The sequence below is a fragment of the Sturnira hondurensis genome, unplaced genomic scaffold, assembly GCF_014824575.4.
Source record: "Sturnira hondurensis isolate 20B ecotype Veracruz unplaced genomic scaffold, ASM1482457v3 Scaffold0007401, whole genome shotgun sequence".
Classification (NCBI taxonomy): domain Eukaryota; kingdom Metazoa; phylum Chordata; class Mammalia; order Chiroptera; family Phyllostomidae; genus Sturnira; species Sturnira hondurensis.
In genome coordinates this window covers 1,707,734-1,726,353 of record NW_028080032.1, presented here as the reverse complement: position 1 = coordinate 1,726,353, position 18,620 = coordinate 1,707,734, and the positions used below count along the sequence as shown (strand labels likewise).

The following is an 18,620-nucleotide window of genomic DNA, read 5'->3' as shown; positions in this document are numbered from 1 at the left end:
AATCTAAGCAAATAAAAATCATCTTAAACAAGCAGCTTCCTTTGGAGTTCTTGGGAGCAAGCAAGATTAGGAGGCAAATTGAAATTATCATTACTCTTCCCATTGACATTGGTCCCCAATGGGAAAGAAGGGAGCAGAGACATGCTCTGCCTTAGCACAATGGCTTTTTCTTTCATTCTCAATTTGGCTCTTGGAGATTTTGGTTGACAATTTAGAAAGGAAAATATAGCTCCATCTTTATTTTCTGACCGGAAATCCTCCCAACTAAAATAATTTTATTCTTAAAAAGTGAAAATTGGGATAAACATATGAAGGGACAAAATGATATTCTGGCAGAAGTGACAGAGGTAAATAAATTAACCTATTTAATGATAGAAATTTTTTTAAAATAGAAATTTAAGGCTTCAAAATGCATTATAAAATCATTTTCTAATAAAATAAAGGAAAACAAATAAAATTATTTCCTAATGTATACAAGCTAAATATTATCCTCCCATTGAATGGAGATTTCAGATAGATAAGATTCATACCTAGAGGTCTATGGATTTTTTTTCCTAAGTTTTGGATCCTTGGCATTCAAGTTTTCTCTCAACCTTTATCCATCAAAAATTGCTGTTTGTTTCCCAGGGTAACAAATGATGCTCGAGAAAATGAAATGGATGAAAACCTGGAGCAGGTGAGCGGCATCATTGGAAACCTCCGTCACATGGCCCTGGATATGGGCAATGAGATCGATACACAGAATCGCCAGATCGACAGGATCATGGAGAAGGTGAGCACATGACAGTCAGCACATCTCCATTGTTCATTACTTCTTCTGACGTAATCACTGAGAAAGTGTGAAGGGTATAATGAGACCCTCACACCACGGCAGTGCATTCAGACACAATGGTACAAAATTTTCATCTACCCCAAGATAAAAATTTAGCAACAGGTAAATAAATAGAGGATAGACTTTAATCTAGCAGATATTCCTCAGGGGGATCTCTATTTTAGGCATTGTGCTAGGCATCACAGAACATGTAAAGATGAGAAAGATACCATCTCTGCTGCCTAGAAACTCTTAGCTTAGGGGAGGCTGTTAGCTTCCAGATGAATTTATTACCACAAAAAATGTAGTTCACCGAGACAGCCACACATAAAAATGCTAAGTAGGTTAGATGAGGAAAGATTTTTAAGGGTCGAGGGATGGGAAAACCTTAAAAAAAAGAGTTTAATTTAAACTGAGGCTTGTAGGATGGTTTGGACCTTGTCAAGTAGATGCGATTTAGAAATAAATATCAGGAAATGGGGGAAAGAATCGTTTATTTTAGTTTAACCAGAAGATGAATATAACCTTTGAATTTTATAAATGCCAAAGCTTTAATGATAGTTCAGAAAGGCCCAGATTCCATTTCTGATCCAACAATACACATATCTAGATTTCAAAGTAAGGAACAAAATGTGACATAAGGTCAAGTTCACACAAGGGCACCAGATGTGACTCCAAGACTGAGCCCAGAGTGTCACCAAGAGGCATAAGGAAGAGTGGCGAGAGTAGAATGGGGAGGGGTGGATTTGGGGCCTTGAAATTAGAAGGGAAAAGAAAGGAGCACTGGAAAGCTTTTATTTAAAAAATTTGGGACACCAAAACCTAACATTCCACATTATATAAATCTGACATAGTTTCAATGTTCTTGTATTCCACCCCTCACCAATCAGTAGAGTCTTGACTATTACAGTATCTTCAAGTGTCCAAATGACAAAAGGAAACCGTAGACACATTGTACGTTTAATGATAACTGCACATCTATAATTAATTCTAGGTAACTAATCTTATCATGTGTGTGTTTATTCCCTGGGAGATATTGAAGTTTTGAGCCTGAGACCCCAACTCTCCTTTTAACAATTTATTCTACTTTGGTGAACAGAGAAGGATGTTTTTGAGCTCTCTTGAATCATAAGGGTAAATATTCAGTTTCTTGGTACCCAAGCAATCTGCACTGATGTGAAAAAGGAATAAGCAGACAGAAAGGGAACACTTCGCCCTGTTGTGTTCAATGGGCTCCATACTAAAAATGTCTGATTTCACAATATTTTACCTGATCAATATTTAGCTATACAAATGTCAGTGTTGGTTGGCAAAATGCTTGTGCTTGGCTTACTTTTACAAGTCATGACATACTTACCATTGTTTAGAGCCTTTGATATTCTAAAGCTTTTAAAGCTGAGCAAATCAATAGATTTTAGAATGATATTGAGAGTTTTAAAAAGCACTGGAGCCAACACAAACTGACCTAACCCATTAGAGCCCAGAAAAACGAACTAAAAAATAATTGCTGAACTACCTTCTAACAGAAAAATGATTTGAAAAAACGAGTAGCCATTTTCTATTAATGGACCCAATTTACTCAAAGAGGCAGGGAGATAATGTATCTCTAACTCAATTAGAGTTCTGGAAGAGAAATTTTACTAAGAGAGAGGGGTCAACCTTTATTGATAGAGTTGGACTTTAAGCAAGAAAAATTGTTCCTGGAAAGGCAAGTGGCACTTTAATTGTGCCACTTTGCAATTCTAGCTGTCTTCTTTAGGGAAAACCTTTCATTCTGGGCCTAGTTTACTACAAGGACAAAGACATATGCAGCTCTATGGTTTAATCAAAAGTCAGGATGGGAAATAGCCATTACGGTTGGTATCATTCCTTGAACACTGAGTTGCTTAAGGAGTGGGAAGGGGTCTCATTGCCTTTGAATAACTAGTTTTTTCTCCCCCCATAATTACGGTCTGGACATGATTTAGCTAGAACCAATTTCATCCCAGCATTGCCCTCAATGCATATTGTGTGGGCTTCACAATCCACAGACTTTCACCGTCTCATGTATGTTCTCACTTCTGGTCATAGGAAATGGTGTGCAGAGTCTCCCACATGACTAATACTATTTCAAAATCACACAGTAGGAGGAAAGATATTTTTATGGTGTTTCTCTCATATGCTCAACAACAACTTTCAGCTAATTCCATTGATAATGATCCTTTCTCATCACTTCGCTTAATAATAAAGTTTTGGGAGTTCAAAACAATTAAATTTTCAATATATGCCCATAGACTGTCAAGAAATTACTTTGCCCTTTAAAAATCCTTGCTTTCTAATTAGAATAGTTATATATACAGATGGACAAAAGTAGGTTTACAGTTGTTTGTATGGACAATAATACAGTAATTAACACACAAAATACAAGAATAAAATATTTTGCATACTAAAATGTTTTGCCCACCCCACATATATTTTTTCTAATGTTAAAAAGGTACTATTGTCCCATAAAACTAAAATGGGGCAAGTTCACATCAGATATTTTATGGGAACTGTTGCTAAGGAAATAGTGATGTTTAAACTTCAATTTAAATTTGTCAGGGGCAGATGCCACACACACGGTAGAATACAGTGAGGCCGAAGCTTAAACAATCCTCAGATTCTCCTACCAACAAGGAAACAATGGCATTTGAAAACTAGGATCTTGAGTCCAAGAGGGTTTCCCTTCACCAGCTTCATGACCTGGTTTTCTCATTTAAAAGATAATACGAGAATAGTTCAAACCTGGGATCAGAACTGGCTGCTATGGTGGATGAGCCTCTACTTCTGGAAGTCTGAGCTGTAGCCTAAAAATGACCTGTCATGGTCTGAATTTGAGATTTCTAGCATGTTCAGAAGGATGGGTTAACTGGCTTCTTCTAACTCTCTTACTGGCTTTCCAGTGGGCATCTTGGCTGTCCCACAAGGACAAATCTTGGCTATCTTGGGTATGCCAGCAAGTTCAGGATCCTCTAAATAGAAACATGAAAAGTGGGATGAGATGCATTCCATAAATACAGTCCTAAAGCCTATACATAGAATAAACACAGGAGCCTTCTCCAAATACCAGGAAGACATCTAAAAGAAGATTAACTCAGGATTTTTTTCTAAAAGGTACTACTTCCGCCATGCCAGTTAGAAAGATGTGGCACCTTTTTGTCTGATATTGTATGGGTTGGAATTTTGGTATGCTTCAGAAAAAAAATTAGGTGGAAATCAGATGCTCATTGAACACGGGTCTGTTTCAGCTCCTCCCAGATTCTTTGAAGATGTCCAGAGAAACTTCATGTTCACCTTTAAAATATCCTCTTGCTCCACTATGTGAAGGTCACTAATGCATTCTTAATGCAGGAGGTCCTGGAACATTTACCTCCAAAATGTCATTCATTTTGAAATGGATGATTTTTTTCATTTGAGCGTTTCTAAGACTGGGAAAATAACATAATTCAACCTGCAGGAACATTTCACATTGGTCAAAGCCTGTAATTTTTGTTTGCACCAATGTGTCATTATTTCTGATAGTAATTGTAGCTAAAGAAGGAAGATTTAAAAGCCAAAAAATTGCCCTGGCAGGTGTGGCTCAGTTCCTTGGAGCACTGTCCCATAGACCAAGAAGTCATGGGTTCAGTTACCCGTCAGGGCACATAGCCAGGTTGCAGGTTTGGTCCCTGGGGCTCATACACAACTGATATTTCCCTCTCACATCAATGTTTCTCTTTCTCTTTCTCTCTCCCTCCCTCTCTAAAAAGCAATGAAAAAAAATGTTCTAGGGTGAGGATAAGAAATACTAAGTAAAATTGAAGAGAGTATCATTTTTCAAATTAGGAACCCAAGATCAAAAATATGAGTCTATGGATTAAAATAATCAAGGAAATTTAATGCTCTCCCTGATTTGTTTTGAAAGGCAACTCTTGATAATCCAAACAGAGGTTGGAAACTATTGCCAGATAATTTAGGATTATGAATAATCTAGAAAATTTCTTTTTTCATTTGACAAACTTCTATTTGAAAACGGATAACTCTCAGGTCCTGGGACTTCACACTTAAACTGAATACAGAAGACCCAACTTGATAGAGAGAGATTGGAATGCACCAAACACAGTAGTAGAAGCAAAATCAGTAATCATGGAATAAGTATTGATTGACCAAAAAACAATTCAGTTTCCCTAGAATGTTTAATTTTTGCCTCTTCTTGCTGACTCATATGTTTCTCAGTGATATTAGGAACAGTTTATTTTCTGGGGTTTAAAGGTTTATCTTGGTGGCAGCCCTGGGTTTCACACTGTATATATAACAAAAGGTAACTCAAGCAGTGGGGTTATCAATCAAGGCATGAAAATATGGTAAATGTGCTCATGTGAAAACAAGTCAGTTTTCAAACTCATAGAAGTGGGTCTTCAGAAATGGGGCTGTAAAATAATTAAACATCCCAAAAAGCAAGCCAAATTTTCACCTAATAATAATTGCAAGATAAGATATAGTGAACACTTAATTTTTGCAAAACATTATTCTAAGCACATTGTGTGTATAAATGGATTTCCTCTTTACAGTAAATCTAAGAAGTAAAATGATTACCATAATAATTAGCAGTGTGGACTCTGACTCCAGGCTGTTTGTCTTCTGACACTGGTGTCCCCACTTATTAGTACTATGACTTTAGACAAATTGCCTAAATCCTCTGTTCAAGGTTTTCACACTTGGAAAGGAGGGCTAATAACAGAGACATTTCATAGTTGATGTCTATCTTGCTGTTACCAAAATTGAATGAGTGAAACAGAGTATAAACTGATGCTTATTAGCAGTACTCTCCATTGCCCCCAGCTTACAGATGAGATAGCTGAGGCCCCATGATGTCAAGTGATTTACTGAAAGTAACACTACTAATAAGTTACCCGTGATTTGAACCCAACTATATAAATAGTAATAATTCAATTCAATGCAACAGATGTGAGAGCCTACCATAAAAGTCATTAGGTGTCATTTCAGGAGAGAAATATAAATGATATAACTCTGTCCCCAAAAGGACACTCTCTGGTGGAGAAAATAGTCATCTGAACTAAGATCAAGTTTTTGTGATCATGTCTGCATATAGGAGAAATGCAGAGAAAAGATAGTCAACTCTGGTGAAGTTACAGAATGCCTTCACCCAAAAGGGTATATTTGAATTGGGCTCACAGGGACGAATGAAATGTTAATGGCTAACCTGGATTCTGTTTTCTTTCTCCTTTCCTAGGCTGATTCCAACAAAACCAGAATCGATGAGGCCAACCAACGTGCAACAAAGATGCTGGGGAGTGGTTAAATGTGCCCACCTGTGTTCTCTTCCAAATGCTGTCAAGCAAGACAGCACCTTCATGCTTTTCTCATGGTATTACCTAGTAGGTCTGCACACACACACATCCGTCCACCATCATTGTGAATGTTGTCTTGTGTCGTCCATCAGTTTCCCAAAAATATTATGTCTTTTGTTCTTTCTGGTCTCCATGTTTCCAAAGGTTGTATATAGTAGTCATTTGGTGGCTCTAACTCCCTACACAAGATGTCTTGGTTTTCATTTTTCCTTTTCTCTCCTCAGTGGCGTTTGCTGAATGACAACAACTTAGGAATGCTCAATGTGCTGTTGATTCTTTCAATCACAGTATTGTTCTTGTAAAACTGTGACATTCCACAGAGCTACTGCCACGGTCCTTTCTTTGGGTGTCAGGCTCTGAAACTCTCAAAATTTGCTGTCTTTGGTTCCTCATGGCTGTCATCTATGATTTCATGATTAGACAATGTGGAATTATATAACAGGCATTGCACTAAAAGTGATGTGATTTATGCATTTATGCATGAGAACTAAATAGGTTTTTAGATTCCTACTTAAACAAAATCTTTCCATGACAGTAGCATACTGACGAGAAAACACACACACACATGCAACAACGGCAACAACAGAACAACAAAGCATGCTCAGTATTGAGACACTGTCAAGATTAAGTTATACCAGCAAAACTGCAGTAGTGTCCTTTTCTTTCTGTCAATATAGAGACTTATTAATCATAATCATCCTTTTTTTAAAAAGACTTTTAAAAAAAGATGAATTTGACCCACTCACCATCTAATCATTTCCAGCAAAATCAACGTTTGGCTGAAATTATGTCAAATGGATGTAATATAGGGTTTGTTTGCTGCTTTTGAAGGCTGTGTTTTGGAGAAAGCTATCTTGCTGTGAAACAGTGTGGAGATGTAAATTTTATAAGGCTGACTCTTACTAATCACCATTTTCCCTGTGGTTTGTTATCAGTTCAATTCTCTGTTGCTTAATCTAGAGCTATGCATACCAAATTGCTGAGGTGTTTAGTAGCTGATAAAGAAACCTTTAAAAAACAATATAAATGAATGAAATATAGATAAACTGTGAGATAAATATCACTACAGCATGTAATATTAAATTCCCCTTGTCTCCTCTGTCAGTTTGTGAAGTGATTGACATTTTGTAGCTAGTTTAAAATTATTAAAAATTATAGATACCAGATGTCTGCTTTAACTTCTTCATGGACCCCATCTGATTTTGCATTCACACAAGGAGGGAGAGTCTGATCACCCTGTCCCATTGCCTTTACGATGCCAACCTATATGCTGAGGACACGGAATGGAAAAAAAACAAAGGTGTCTCTTAGACACAATTCCAGTAGCAGTTGAAACTTGGCTTGATTGTTACAATCTGTTTCAAAAATACTTGTGTGTAGATTCAGTATTGGCTGTGGGAAGATAGATAATTTTGCAGAAGACGTGGGAAACATAATATGTGGTGCTCAGACGTGGTCCTAAATAGATTCAGGTATATCAGTTGTCATCTACCCTTCCTCTTCCTTCTGCTCCCCGGTATATTCCCACCAAAGCCGAGCCCTCCGAAACCACCACTGCTGCCTCAACTGTGTAACAGCTTTCTGACATATCATACACATCACTTCTTTAAAATATAGGATTCAATGGTTTTTAGCATATTCAGAATTGTGCAATCTAATTTTAGAATATTGTCACTCCAAAAAGACACCTGATACCTATTAGCAAGAAGTCAGTCCCATCCCACTATTCTCAGCCATAGGCAGCCACTAATTCATGTTCTGTCTCTATATATTTGCCCGTTTTGAACATGTCATATGAATGGAATTAGACAACATGTAATTTTTCATGATTGGCTTCTTTTATTTAGCCTAATGTTTTCAAGGTTCATCACGTTGAAAAATGTAACAGAGCTCCATTCCTTTTTATGGCCAAATAATATGATATGGAAAACACCCTGTGTTTATCCATTCAGCCACTGATGGACATTGGGATTGTTTTCACTTTTTGGCCATTAGGAGTTAATGCTTTTATGAGCGCTCATGTATAAATTTTTGTATGGACATGTGTTTTCACTTCTGTTAACATCGATATTTTTCCACCATCATTGCCTTGACCACCTACACTTCAGCGACCCACACTTCTACCACCACCACCTGCACCATTACCTGTGCCACCTCTATCTCCACTGTAACTACTGCCTCCACTATCACTACCTTCACCCTCCTACTGCCTCTGCCACCTTTTTGCCATCTTAACTAGCACATCCACTATTATCATTGCTCCCTTCCCAATGACCTTTAGCATCTGCATTACCGTTGCCATCACCACCATTGCCTCCAGCTCTGCCTTCTCTACCACCTTCACCGGCCGCCACCATAACCACCATCACCTCCCTCACCTCTACCACCTCCTCTGCCTCTCCTATCCCATAATAGCAATCAAATTAGTTAATTCTGGATGCTCTGGTTGGCTGCAGATCATTTCACCAGCAGCTCTGAAGATTGTGTGAGAATAGTTAAGAGGTGAAAATGGTGAAGACAAACTTATCATCCTCAGTAAATGTTTGCAGTTCTTTACCTTCTTTCCAAGCCTCACAACAGGTACTAGAGATATACTAGATGCTCAGGGAAGTTATTCTAAAAGCCAGCCATAACACATCTATTTCCTACAGAAGATGCTAAAAGACACAGAAAGTGAATAAATATATGGCATATGTCAAACTGCTAAGGGAGCAATGTATGGGACCATGTTAGAAAACTCTGTTTCAAAGTCCATCTGTTCTCAGTCAGGTGAGTGAGTGTGTTTCCACATTGCCTGAGTAATTAAGAACCCATACTGGATACAGGAAAGGTAAGATATGGGCACTTCGCTTTAAAGTCCATCACATAATTCACTTTTAAGCATATTTCTTTGATAGTTGAGTTTATTTAACCTCAGCTCTAATGCAATCAACTCCTTTTGGCTAAAGGAGAACATATTCCCTGTGGATGAATTAGCTCTGGGTAATGTGCCAACTCAGGAAGTACATTAGAAATATAGTGATCGTGGTAAGAAGGAACTCTGTCAAGACTAAATCTTCTGCCTCCCTCTTGCATGAGCCTTCTACAAAAGACAGACCAGACAGAAGGTGAAAGGTGGTCCTGGGTCCTAGCAACAGAGTCCTTTCCTTTGTCTGCCTCTCTATTCCTAGGTTCTGTTATTTTTCTTCCACATCCTCCCTCAGCATCTGATTTGACCAACTTTCCTCAATGTATGTGACTTCTTTGTCACCAATTGGAGGATTACACTGAGAATTAAGAGAAAGGGAAGAAAATACATGCTTTGTTATCATCCAGTACATGCCAGGTCCTGTGTTAAGTGCCTTATATAGGTAGACTCATTAAAACCTCTTTAAAACTCTACAGAATAGCCCTGGCTGGTGTAGCTCAGTGGACTGAGCGAGGGCCTGTGAACCAGACAATCGTGGTTTGATTCCCAGTCAGGGCACATGCCTGGGTTACAGGCCGGTTCCCGGCAGGGGACAGTTCCCAGCAGGGGATGCACAAGAAGCAACCATACATTAATGTTTCTCTTCCTCTCTCCTTCCCTCCCCCTCCAAAGATAGATAAATAAAATACTTTTAAAAAAGAAAATCTTTAAAAAAAACTCTACAGATATTACTAGCCCATTTTTCAGAGGAAGAAAGTAATAGTTTATTTAAACAAGATCTCCCAGATAGTAAGTGATACAAGCATGGTGTGTGTGTAACTCCAAAGGTATAGAGAGGTCTGGAAAATAAATTCAGGATGGTGCCTCCCTCAATTCAACCAGAAACTCCAGGAGATATTTGGATTCACAAAAAAACAGCAAAGACAAATACATTGGATTTCTTAGCAGGAGTTCTTGGTGGACCTGCTTTTCGTCATTTATTTATTCATTTGTAAACCATTTACTGGGCTTCTATGCCAGGTCCTAAGTATTGAGGAGAGGGTGGAAAAGTAGAAAATTCCCTGCATTCACTGAACTTACACTCAAGCCATGGAGAGGTAGATAAACCAACAAGTAAAATATGAAGTATATCAGATGGTAAGTGCCAGAGAGAAATGCAAAACAGTGAAGGGGAAAGAGGGCAGGAGATAGGAAAGAGAGTGTTATTTTAAATAGCATGATGAGGTCCTGACTGGTGTGGTTCAGGGGGTTGGGCATTGTCCCATGAACCAAAGGGTCTCTGTTCAGTTCTCAATCAGGGCATATGCCTGGGTTGTGGGCTAGTCCCCAGTTGGGGGCATGCAGGAGGCAACCCATTGATGTTTCTCTTGCACATTGAAATTTCTCTCCCTCTCTCTCTCCTTCCCTTACCCTCTCTCTAAAAATAAAGTCTTTTAAAAAATAAAAATAGAAGACCTCACAGACAAGGTAAGTTGAAGCAGAAATTCAAGTTTTAGTAAACCCATTTAGGAAAGATGGGCCAGGATTAATGAAACAAATGTACAAAATACCTGTTTCTTTTCACTTTCCAATCCTGGAGTACCTCCTCTTCAACTTAGTCAATACTGGTTTAAAATGTTTCCACCATTGTTCAAAAGAGACTTGCAAAATCCTTGGCCCTAGCAAGGAGGCAAATTCAGAGGAAAACAGTATGCAAGGGATGACTATCAAGTCAAATTTTCTTAGAAGAGTTGGAAGTGTTAACTTTGTGGTCTAAAATTTAGGAATTCTTCCTTTGGTGGTTTTTGTACAATCATCAGCTTAGTAATTTACCTTCAAGTAGGTGAGTCACATACCTCAGGTGTTCTATCTAGGTTTTAGAAACTCAATCTCCTTCAATGTAGGAAGCTTTGGGAAACAAGAGAGCTAAAGAAAAGTAAACTATATAAACAAGTCATTTAACCATAGTTCCCATGACTATTTCCAGGATAACTTTCTAACATTCTAGAATTCCAGTCCCAGGCAGGGTGCCACCAGCTGATGTTCCCCACCCCCCTTTACACCCATCCTTAGCTCCTACAGGCTCTTATCACAAGGGGTTTACTGCCTTGAGTTCATGATCTTCTTTCCACAAGCAACTCAGAGAAATGTGGCCAATAATTCTACTGGACACGGCTTGTTCCCAGTCTACAACCTCTGAGCAATTTTTCTCTACTCACAAAAGGCTGTTGCAGTGAAGAACCCTGTAATTCTCTGCCTTGGGGCAGGGAACACAAGAAATGTTAAAGTTTTAATGTCCCTGCAAGCAGTCCTCAACCAGGATGGATGGGGATGGGTGAGTGGATACCAAGTCTCCTTGGACCCAGGTTGGGATAGCTGTACATGTGTGTTCTACATTATCTCTCAGAGATGCCCTTGCAGAAACAATCCCAGTTCTTCACATGATAACTTGCCTGATGATTATCACTCTCTTTCATGACTTTCTTTTCTCTTCTCTCTCTTTCCCACCTCACGACTTGTGTTTCCTAGAATCTCTTCTCAAATAAACTACTTGCCTCAAATTCTTATTGCAGGATCTGCTTCTGGGGAGGCCCTACCTCAGGAACACTTTCTCATGAGATACATGCCAGCTTCTGAGAATCTCCCCCAAAACACTGCCATACAGAAATTTCCATATGTGCTGTCTTCCACCTATTTCCAAGCATGCTTTGGACCCACTTGTCATCAATGAAATGCCCCTTAATTCTTACAACCTGCATTTAAAAACCAGCATTCTAGCCCTGGCTTGATAGCTCAGTTGGTTAGAGCATCACCCTGGTATGCCAAGGTTGCAGGTTTGTTCCCTGGTCAGAGCACATACATGAAGCAAGCAATGAACACCTAAAGAAGTGAAACAACAAATCAGTGTTCATCTGTTCCCTGTTTCTCTCTCTCTCTTTTGCTCAAATCAATCAATAAAAATTTTAAAAATAAAAACTGGTATTCATCAGTGATGAGCAAGAAGCTGCATGCCAAGCAATACCAACTATTGCCTTTGCACATTGTTCCTCATCTGTGAAATCCATCTTCTGTACCTATGCACCACCACACCCTCCCCTAACAAGGGTTGGAGGAATGAAAAGGCAGTTCTCTGCCTCCCACAAAGTTATAAACTAAAGGGTAGCATCAAGGCGCTATGGAAAGAGAATCTTCAGACTTTCCTAAGGCTTAGTCTATGTATGTCTAAGCAGAAGGGATATGATTCTTGTCTTGACTATTTCACTGAATGGTTAAGAATATCAACTAATATTCATTAACTGCCTTGTAAATCTTATTATATGCCACAAGCCTGACAATTGAAGTGAAAGAAAACATGACCAAGCAATTCCACTTCTAGGAATATGTCCAAAAAAGAAAGAAACACTAATTCAAAAAATAGATGTGCCCCTATGTTCACAGAAGTATTATTTACAAAAACCAAGATTTGGAAGCAGCCCAGGTGCGTATCAGTAGATGAGTGGGTAAAGAAGCCGTGGTACATTTACGCACTGAAATACTACTTGGCCATAAAAAAAAGAAGGAAATCTTGCCCTGTGAGACAGCATGGATGGACCTGGAGAGCATTATGCTAAGTCAAGTAAGCCAGCCAGAGAAAGACAAGTACCATATGATTTTAATGACATGTGGAATGTAATGAACAAAATAAACAAACAAAATGGAAAGACTCAGAGATACGGAACACAGACAGGCAGCTGTCAGAGTGGGGCTTGTAGGGCTGAGTGAAAAAGGTGAAGGGATTAAGAAAAGAAAACCTCATAGACACAGACAACAGTATGGTGATTACCAGAGGGAAAAGGGCAGGGGGAGGTAGAAGAGGGTAAAGGGAGGGTAAATGCTGATGGAAAAAGACTTGACTGGAAGTAGTGAACATAATACAATATACAGATAATGTCTTATAGGGTTGTATGCCTGAAACCTATTAATAACTTTATTAACCAATGTCACTCCAATAAATTCAATAACAAAGTAAAAATAAATCAGTAATTAATTAAGTAAAAGAAAACACGATCAACACCATCAGAGACAGAAACGGGTTTCCCTCCCTTGCCACTCCTAATTAGAGAACTCTTTCATGGCATATATGTATGCATGACTTATACAATGCACTTCATCTTAGGTTTATGTGAGTATATTTCCACATCAAATATGTTTCACTCCTTCGTTAATTCTGCTATTCAACTGTCCCACTGTCTCCATGTACCAAATTGTAGCAGTTGATGTGCTGAGTTTTTCACTATAATATTTCAGTCTCTCTAACCTTTACCCAAAATATCATAAAAGTCAAGGATATTAACACTGTTCCTGCTGTTGATCACATCTAAAATAGCAATTATTCTCTAGATGGTGTTGTGAGAACCAAATGAGTCACAGAGCTCCACAGTTCTATACTAATGTTACTATTGTTTTCATTTCTGCCAATATTGTTAATGGTAAGAAGGCAAACCAGGCAAATGGTTCAGGAAATACAGTGGAGGCTATGAAACTTCTGTAACAGTTAGCTATAGCTATGAAACAAACCACCCCAAAACATGGTGACTTAAAACAATGAATGTTTATTTAGCTTGCAGTTCTGCAGTTTGGTATTTTGAGCTGGGCTTTGTTGGCCATTCTTCAGGCCTTTGCAAAGCACCTCATGTTACATAGTCAAGTTGCACCTTACTTCTCCTCTCTGTTGCCTTTTCTTCTCAAGTGGTCCATGATTTAGTCTCATGGAAAAGTAAGAAAAATTCCAAGAAATACAGTGGAACAATGCAAAACTTCTTCCAAGCTCATTGCTTTTACCATATTCTATTGGCAAAAACAAGTGACAAGACTAGTTCAGTCTCAGGAGATAGGATGATTCTCTCCACCTATATTAGGAAAAGCTTTAAAGTCATACTACAAAAGTTATGGATACCAAGGAGGGTGAATAATATGACTATATTTATAATCTGTTACCAATGGAAATGGAGCTCTTTCACAGGATCACAAAAAACACATTTCCTGGACCCATGCATGGGAGATTGTGGTGTGGTAAGATTTATTTGGGCGTAAATAGAGGGTTGCCCCTCTGTGTTCCACCTCTGTCTGTCCTTCCATGGACAAAGTACAACCATGATTTCAGCAAGGCCAAAACAAAGGCCAGTGTCCACAGTCTCCATTTCATGTTAAATCTTAGTCCTTTGGAGCCTGAAGGAGACGGCTCAGTGGTCTCAGTCCCCCTCCAGGTGGCTTAGCACTGTTCCCAGCTGCACTGCTGTATTAAGGCTCCCACCTAGAGCCTGCAATTGTAGTCCCAGTGGCTGCTAGATCCAGATGGTCACTACAGACAGAACATGTGAAGGAACAGGGCAATGCGTGTTTCTGAGCGTGAGAGAAAGAGAGAGCTTCTTTGTGAAGCTGAGTTATATTATCTTGGGCCCGGAAAAGACCAGGAGCTTTTTCAAAATAACCAATCAACTTCCCCAGCTCTCCTGGGCTTATGATGGATCCATGTCCTACTCAATTGATCTTTCCCAGGTTAGACTGACTGGCCTCTAGAGTCAAGCACCTCTGCCTATACCATTTTGATTTCTATCGCACATGTACTTACCTCCCTCTGCTCCCCTCAACAATCCAGTACTGGAGCAAGAAGGGAGGAGGTTAAGGCTTGGCAGGGCAATGCTGTGATTCCCCTGGACTGAAGCTATAGCATAAGCCTGTTTAGGCTCTCTGGTTGATTATGCTCAACAATGTCTGATTCCCTTTCCTACCATTCTTTATTTATAGCTAGCTAACTACCTACAGTAATCTACATCAACCTCAAAGAGGCCTATGAATTCTCTATTCTGTGTGTTTTGAATTTTATGGGGGGGGGGAAGGTTAGGGTGAACCCTCTGTGTGTCTTAGAATGGGCCCATGTTAACATTCTTCCATTTCAGTAGTATTCAAAAGAAAAGCTGTATGGCTTAGCTGGCTAGCATCCCCAGAGAGGATTTGAGGTGCATGAGCAGAGCTTCTGCAGGACTCAGGACTGCTGGCAGGATGTGGCAGCCTGTCCGTAAGATTGACCTTAATCCTGAAGTAGTAAAACAAATCCCGCCTATTCAAAGCAATAGGGTTTCAGCATCATTAACACCAAAACAACAGAATTTGGGGGGAAAAAAAAACCCTTTCAAAATATTTAAAATAGAACTAGATCTTCAACCAGCACTTGACAAATACCCTTATTCTAGAAACTTCTGTGGTTTTCCCCTGACATCTTTTATTTGTTGCTATTTTGTGGGACTTTACCCTGAAATTTCAGGGAGTGAGTGGGGGGGCGGGGTTTTCTTTTATTTTCCTTTCTTTTCAATCTTTTCTGTACGAAAATACACTGTTCTCTTTGCTAAGAGGATAAAAAAGACTGATTACTCAGGATGAAAAAGAAATTATGTGTGTCAGAGACAGCTTAAGTATACACAAGATGTATCTTGGGTATCTGGGGGAGTAGGGGTGTGGGAGGTGACTGCTGTCTTCCAAGGCACTGCCTTACTTCTTTAAGGGAACCGTGACAACACCAGTTTAGGAAAGATGAGGCAAGTGCTAATGGTATGTGTTTTTAAACTTTCAGAGGCTGTGGAGATAGAAAGCCTTGGAGACCTAAACCCATACTGTTATCTGTTATAAAANTTATTTTCCTTTCCTTTCAATCTTTTCTGTACAAAAATACACTGTTCTCTTTGCTAAGAGGATAAAAAAGACTGATTACTCAGGATGAAAAAGAAATTATGTGTGTCAGAGACAGCTTAAGTATACACAAGATGTTTCTTGGGTATCTGGGGGAGTAGGGGTGTGGGAGGTGACTGCTATCTTCCAAGGCACTGCCTTACTTCTTTAAGGGAACCGTGACAACACCAGTTTAGGAAAGATGAGGCAAGTGCTAATGGTGTGTGTTTTTAAACTTTCAGAGGCTGTGGAGATAGAAAGCCTTGGAGACCTAAACCCATACTGTTATCTGTTATAAAAGGCAAAACTCCAAACTAGGCCAAATAGATTCCCCAAGGGGCTAGAGCTTTTATACCTCTCCGCTAAAAGTCTACTTTGTTTTCCATACATATTGATTTGCACATGACAATTGTCCATTTGAATTTCTGCCCACTGAACTTTCCTCTATGCACCTTAAATTCAAATAGCCTGCTCAGCTCAAGATATCTGAACTATCTCAACTAATTTTATTCCAGAGCAATGATTTTTGCCTCCAAAGGCTGGATTACGGGGCGTTACTGGCTGACTCTCAGAGAACAAAGCCTGAGATAAAGGTATAAGTCTGAGTACTTCATCTGCAAGTGTGATTCCAGGGAACAGAAAAAAAGGATGTGAGAATGAAATGGAGAAGGGAGGAGAACCAATGAAAGAATGCATTATAGAATTAATCAATGCTACAGGCATCTGGGTGTTTGATTCCTGTGGAAAGCTAAGAATCCTTATGAAGTGCACATTAGGGCCATCTTCCTGGAACAAGAAAGGGAGATTTACCCACCGACTTCTGTGGTCCTTTGGTCAAAGTTAGCAACAGGACAGGGTGGTAACTCTCTGTACTTCTGGGTGTGCGCATGAGTTTCAAAGGGTTCTTTCCAAGGATGTCCTGTACTGGTGGATCAAAGAAGCCCCGGGCAGAAGTGAGAGGTGGAATTGAGGTGGGCATGGTCTGTTTATATTTGTGTAAGGCTAGTTGAAATCTACATGAAATTGGTCACCACTGCTGTGGCTGGAAACAGAGACAGGGACACAAGAATTTGAAGGTATGTTTAAGAAGCATCTGATGTGCACTGCATACAATCATGCAGGTCATATACTGCTCAACCCTAGAAGGCACCATTCACACCACACGAGTAGTTTCCTATTTTCCTGTTCCATACATAAGGTCTCAATTGAGGTTTTGTTTGAAAGAGCTTTCATGGCTAAAGAAGAAAATACAAAAATGACAAAGAATGAAATCGTTAAAAATCACTGTTTTAAAATCATTTGGAGGACCAATGAAAAGGACAAACTGAAGAACAAATGGGAAAAATAAATTTCTAAATATTGGTAGTAGATCAAAAGTTTTGGATGACAGAAGAAAGTAATAAGGAATTTTTTATTTTTGTTTTTGCATTCTGAAGACCCAGAGGTTAAGAGCCATAAACTTTAGCATGAGGAGGAAGATAAGAAAAAGGGACACCAAAAAAGGCAGGGTTGAAAGATTCTGGCAAAATAACTCAGAAGAGAAAGGTGGGGCAGAGAATGACATAGTTAAAGGGCAACAAGAAGAAATATAAAAGGGAACTTTTAAATAATAATAGTAGCTGAAGGATTGGAAAACAGGGGCTAGTTTGGACTCAGTTACTTGTTGCCATTTCCAGGCTATTTCTCTTTCAGCTTCCTGATGAAATTGTGTTCCTCAATCCCCCTAACTGCCTTGATTTTCATGGCTATCATCATAGTGACCTTGATTACAAATGTCTGTACCACAAAGCCACTCTCATCCTCAGTCTCAACCCATCCAGCATTGTCCCAAAGTCCTGAGACCTTAAACTCATTCTTCGACCAAAAATTTCACACTTCCATTCTCTCATGTTCTTACATCTCTGTGCATGCCCTTCACACTTATCTAAACTTCTAGTTGCTTCTCTTAAGTTTTCTCTAACTCCAACTTTCCAATGTTTCCAAGAGCCATGGTACCCATGCCCTCTACTCTCATGTCAACATCTTCAGTTTTCTGTCATTCAACCCTGGACTATATACCCCAAACTCTAGATGAGGTCCTTGGGAACACAGGGTATATTCATGCAAATACCTGGACTGGGGTCAATAAAAAGCAGTGGTCCCATGGCCACTTTCATGCCCAGCAGATGGAAGTGCAAAGTGATACAACCACTTTTGAAAAACAATTTGGCAGTATTCCTAGATACTTGAATCATATGCATATGCTATGATTCAGCAGTTCCATTTCTAGGTATCTATCTACAGAAATGTGTACTTTTGTTTACCCAAAGATATATACTAGAATGTTCATAACAGAAGTAGTCACAATATCCCCAGTTAGACTTTACCCAAATGCCCATTGACAATAGAATGAAGAAATCTCTTACGGTTGTTTACACATGGGATTCTTACAGCAATGAGAATGAGCACATCACAACTACAAGCTGAAGCAACATGCATAAACCTTACTAATTCAGTGTAGAATGAAAGAAGCCAAGCACAAAGAATGTATTGTGTGGTTTAATGTACAGGTTTCAGGAGAAGTAATGCCATTGAGCATGGCTGCTAGGGTCTCACATGAGGTGGACAGCAATTTTAACATTTCACCTAAAAAGTCATAGGTGTGCTTGTGTGTTGTGTTGTTATGCTACAGAATTACATGCTTATGATTTTGTAATAAAAGATTTTTATGTAATAAAGAGGGACATTATTTGTGCTGAACCTTGTATATGAAGTTCAAAGACAGGTAAATGAATCCATAGTGTTAGGAGTTAGGATAGTGGTTATCCTCGAGGTGAAGGGTTAGTGACTTAACCTGGATACAAGAGAA

General features: G+C 39.1%; 1 protein-coding gene across 2 annotated transcripts in view; it reads left to right on the top strand.

The window, feature by feature from the left end:
* The window catches only part of SNAP25 (synaptosome associated protein 25), a 79,700-nt gene extending 72,354 nt beyond the window's left edge, over nt 1–7,346 (top strand). Inside the window, exons 7-8 of one of the 2 annotated variants that reach the window (XM_037051652.1) lie at nt 628–772; nt 6,063–7,346. In XM_037051652.1, coding sequence (XP_036907547.1) covers nt 628–772; nt 6,063–6,131 — 214 coding nt within the window. In that variant the 3' untranslated portion in view covers nt 6,132–7,346. The remainder of the gene's footprint in view (nt 1–627; nt 773–6,062) is intronic. The other variant, XM_037051651.1, reaches the window with a different exon arrangement.
* The last annotated feature ends 11,274 nt before the right edge of the window (nt 7,347–18,620 follow it).